Raw genomic sequence first — 5,000 nt, 5'->3', positions numbered from 1 at the left:
TTAAAGCAGCAATCTCGAGGGTTTTCGTCCCGTTGTTTTTTGGCGGCACCTGTGGCGTACAGCGGTGTTGCAGGTGTGTTTCTGCCGCTCGGTTCCCAGAGATCAGAATCAGAATCAGAATCAGAATCAGAAATACTTTAATAATCCCAGGGGGGAAATTACTTTAGATGCGAGCGGCGTCGCCCGCGTGACGTGGGCTGGTGGTCCGTCACGGCTGCTGATGGGGAAGGCGTCGCCGACCGCGTCCCGCTGGCCCTCGGACCGCACGGCGGTCACACCGCCTCTTGAAATCACCTTTGTGTGACCTCATTCCACGATGGATAGTTTATTTATTTCAAAGACAAGCTCTGGGAATGGCACCTTGAATTCATATAAATCGGCGGCTCAAACCCTGGGTTCTCCACGGTGCATTTGAGGCGTCGGGGCTCTTTACTTTTTATTTCACGGACGTTCTCATGAGGTTTATTCCTATTTTATTTATGTTCAAATAAATAGAAGATCAGATAAAAGAGTATTCATTGGTACTGAAGCTCTGGAAATGAGTTATCATCGGATTGTTATTTGTTTTTTCTTCCCCCTATTTGCACTATTAGTTTTGTGTGTTTTTGACATCCCTGTTGTGTTCCATCCTTTTTATCAATATCTTGAAGAAAATTTCTGATAAATATTAATGTGATGATGATTTGATTTGATTTGTTGCTGTTTATACAGGGTGACTGCAGGTTTTTGAATTCAAACATTTTTGGCCTTCAACGTCTCTCCGTCGTCTTGGATTTGAATTTAAGGAGCGGAGCAGACAGCCGCGCAGACGGCAAAGCCGGCTGCTTAGATAGGCCGTCCAAATAAGGGTATCGAAGCGAGTGGAGCTGTCGAGTTGTCTGACAGAACCAGCTCCACGAGCTACACCGCATTGATACTTAAGACAAAATATTAGCACAAAATTTTCTTCAATTCTGTTAGAATTTGTCCTGAAAAGGCCTTAAAAGATATGGATTGTAGCCCTGCAGAGACCCTGTTCCAGCCAATAAGTACTGATGAAAACTCTGGCCAACATTGTAACCCTTCTATCCTGTCTCCCCGCCCCCAGCGTCCCGGCATGCCGTCCGGAGCCAGGATGCCCCACCAGGGGGCGCCCATGGGTCCCCCCGGCCCCCCGTACGGCGGCAACACGGCGGTGCGGCCCGGCCTGCCCGCCCCCGTCATGGAGCCCAGCCGCAAGCGGCCGGCGCCCTCGCAGCAGCAGCAGCAGCAGCAGCAGCAGCAGCAGCAGGCCGTGCAGAACCGAACCAGGAAGTGAGTCCCACGCAGCCCAAGTGCGCGCCTCCACGTGCACGGGAATATTCCACAGCGTTGATTGTTATTGTCCCAGTTCGGAACCTTCAGCCGGGTCACGTTGTTTCCATGGTGATTCAAGTCTCTAACGTAGGACTGGACGATATATCTCGATGATATCGGTATCGCAATAAGAGACGAGATATCGTCTGGGATTGTGGTCGTGGTGAAATAAGATGAGATGCGATAAGACAATGCAGGCACAGCAAAAACAGTGCAATGGGATTAAAAATAACACATGCGTATACATCTGCTTACGTGAGGTAAGATGTGCGTAAAAAATAAATTTAAGTAAAAATATACAGTTAAATGTTTCATGCTTTGAGGCTTCAATGCACTTGTCAGAGCTCCATCCACTGCTGCAGCTCTTCTAATGTAATATCCTTCATTTCTTATAAAGCAATAGCACCAGTAGTCGTCAAACTATCGCCATCGAGGTGTTCGTCAAATAATATTGTGATATATCATTTTGTCCATATTGTTATCAATCTATTTTGATTCATCCCATTCGTGTGTCAATACATCAGACTTTATTTGAGGCCGTTCACCTCAAAATACAGATATTTTATCAATGTAACTTACTAACTTACACTTTGAGAGCCATAAATACCATAAATAACAATAAAATAATTTCCAATTAAGTATTTCATGCAAGATATTCTGAATGCATTACAGTTATTACTATATTATTAACAGTTATTATTATTATTATTATTATTATTATTATTATTATTATTATTATTATTATTATTATTATTATCACATTACAACAGTCAATTGAAGACTTTGAATGATGCAGTTATTCCATGTCAAACAACGTCATTATGATGGTTGTCAGGGGATGGTAGCTCAGGAGGTAGAGCTGGTGGTCTAGTAATCCAAACGTTGCTGGTTGGATCCCAGGCTCCTCCTGCTAGCATGCTGTAGTGTCCTTGAGCAAGACACTTAACCCCTCATTGCTCCTGATGGCTGCGTCCGTCGGTGTTTGAACAATTGTAAGTCGCTTTGGATAAAAGCGTCTGATCAATGACTAAATGTAAATGTAAATTATTCCTTGAGTCCCAGGAATAATGGAATAATAATGGAAGAGTTGAGCTGTTACTGATCCTGACCAGGACACTTTCATTGATCAGCTTATTGATAAGTAAGTGTATTGATAAGCATACGTTGCCATGGAAACAGCGTGCACCCTGCACCAGACTCAACCCGGTAGAAACCGGGACGGCGTGTCCTGCGGCCGTCGAAAATCAACGATATCCAAACGAAATGTTCCATCATGATCATTCCGCTACGGACACGTACATGGCTGGCTTCACATCCATCCATCCATCCACCCATCCATCAATCTAACCATCCATCCATCCATCCATCCATCCATCCATCCATCCATCAATCTATCCATCCATCCATCAATCTAGCCATCCATCCATCCATCCATCCATCAATCTATCCATCCATCCATCCACCCATCCATCAATCTAACCATCCAACCATCCATCCATCCATCCATCCATCAATCTATCCATCCATCCATCCATCCATCAATCTAACCATCCATCCATCCATCAATCTATCCATCCATCCATCCATCCATCCATCAATCTATCCATCCATCCATCCATCCATCCATCCATCAATCTATCCATCCATCCATCCATCCATCAATCTAACCATCCATCCATCCATCCATCCATCCATCCATCAATCTATCCATCCATCCATCCATCAATCTAACCATCCATCAATCTAACCATCCACCTATCCATCCCTCCATCCACCCATCCATCCATCAATCCACCCATCCATCATCCATCCATCCATCTTTGCATCCACCGATCCCTCCCTCATCCATCCACCCATCCATCCCTCCATCAATCCACCCATCCATCATCCATCCATCTTTGCATCCACCGATCCCTCCCTCATCCATCCACCCATTCATTCATATCCTGTATTAAAATCATATTGAGGTGAAGACCCCGAGGCTCCAAACGAGGAAGAAACAAAAGAAACAAAAGAAACAAAAGAAGAGAAAGAAGCTTGAAGACTTGACACTCGCTCCAGTGCGGGTCCGTCCGCGAGGGGTTCGGCTCTTTTTAGGGACCCGGCTCTTTTGGAACCGCCCCGGGAAAAGGTTTGACTCCTCGTTTCGCTGGAGTCGCTCGGTGTCACCAGCCCGGCCCTCAGCTGGTGACAGCCGCCCAGCTGTGTGTTGCAATATCAAAAAGGACTCTGTACTGGCTAGGCGCCAGCGATGCCCGCGGGAGGCTCCACGTCTGTTGTTCGGTGTCGGTCATTCAGCGCCCGGCGTGTTGATCCGTAATGAGAGAGAGAGTACGGAGGAGATGGATATCTCTCTCTCTCTCTCTCTCTTTCTTTTCTCTCTCTCTCGCTGTATCATTGATCCACTCCCAGTGGAGCAGCTTTGTCAAACAGAGGAAACGTTGAGTCTCAACCTCCAGAGTCTGATCGATCAGCCAGGGTGACTCTCCCTCTCTCTCTCACTCCCCCCTTCTCTCTATTGCTGGCGACCCCTCCGCCTCTCCCTTTTGCTCTTTCCCTCTTTCTTGCTATCTCTCGTCTCCCTCCCCATCTATCTCTCATATCTCCCTCTCTCCGCCCCTCCATCTCCCCCTCTCTCTCCCTCCGTCTCTCCCTTTCCCTCTCCCCCCACTCTCCATATCTCATTTACCTCTCTCTCCATCCCTCATTTCCCCCTTTTTCTCTCTGTATCTCCCTCTCTCTCACCCCCCCTCTCAATCCGTCACCCCCCCTCCCTCTCTCTGTCTCTCTCTCTCTCTTTCTACCCCCCTCTCTCTCCCTTTTCCTCCCTGTCTCTCTCCATCTCTCATTTTCCTCTCTATCTTTTGCTCCCCTTTTCTCCCTTTCCCCCACTCTCTCTCTCCCTCTCTCTCGCTCTCTCCTCACCCCTCCCTTTCTCTCTCTCTCTTCCTCTCCACCCCCCCTTCCCCGTCGCTCTCTCTCTCCATCTCTTCCTCCGGAGCTTGCTCATTGGCAGATCCACATGGTTGATTCAAAATCCCGGAGTGGAACGGCACTCTCTGAACCCTGGATTTCTCTTTCTCTCCTCTCTCTCTCCCTCCCTCCGGTAAAAGTACCTGCTAGGAAACATTGTTGGTGAAGATCAATGTGTTGATTGTCCGGTTTTAGTTGCTCTGATCCAGGGTTTCCAACGCTCCCATATAAGTTTTTTGAATCCGGCCTGATTCATTGGAGAGCCCCAGCCCCGGTTCAGATAACTCGTTTTTTGGTGGTTTTTGTCCGAATCTGATTTTTTAGGCTGTTTTATACATTGTACACATACTGTTCAGTCGTGGACTTTGTCAGAATCCATGGATTTTTTTAACCAATATTTGCCTCGAACCGTCCGAGGCCTCGCGGCCCCCGCGGCCCCCACCTGACACCCCCGGCGACCCCTGCGGGGGTCCAGCACCCCGGCTGGGGAAACCACCGCCGTAATGGTTTCCTCCTTTTGTCGACAGGCTCCAACCCTGTTTCCCGCAAAGTGATCGTATCGCTGGTATGAATTAGTCGCACGTTCTGGTGTTGCAGATAAGGCTCCACATGACGGAGCGGACTGAAAAGTAAGATGTTTCATTTGGAACAAGTAGAAAATACCACACCCGGGTTAAAGTACTCAAGGGGAC

General features: G+C 47.7%; 1 protein-coding gene across 1 annotated transcript in view; it reads left to right on the top strand.

The window, feature by feature from the left end:
• smarcd3b (SWI/SNF related BAF chromatin remodeling complex subunit D3b) overlaps positions 1 to 5,000 on the top strand; it is a 34,293-nt gene that overhangs the window by 7,679 nt on the left and 21,614 nt on the right. Inside the window, exon 2 of the mRNA XM_080020260.1 lies at positions 1,088 to 1,293. Within this exon, the coding sequence (XP_079876386.1) occupies positions 1,088 to 1,293 (206 nt within the window). The remainder of the gene's footprint in view (positions 1 to 1,087; positions 1,294 to 5,000) is intronic.

This window comes from Zeus faber (assembly GCF_960531495.2).
Source record: "Zeus faber genome assembly, chromosome: 19".
NCBI classification, from domain to species: domain Eukaryota; kingdom Metazoa; phylum Chordata; class Actinopteri; order Zeiformes; family Zeidae; genus Zeus; species Zeus faber.
Note: the sequence above shows the minus strand (reverse complement) of the source record. Positions and strands in the feature narration are given on the sequence as shown.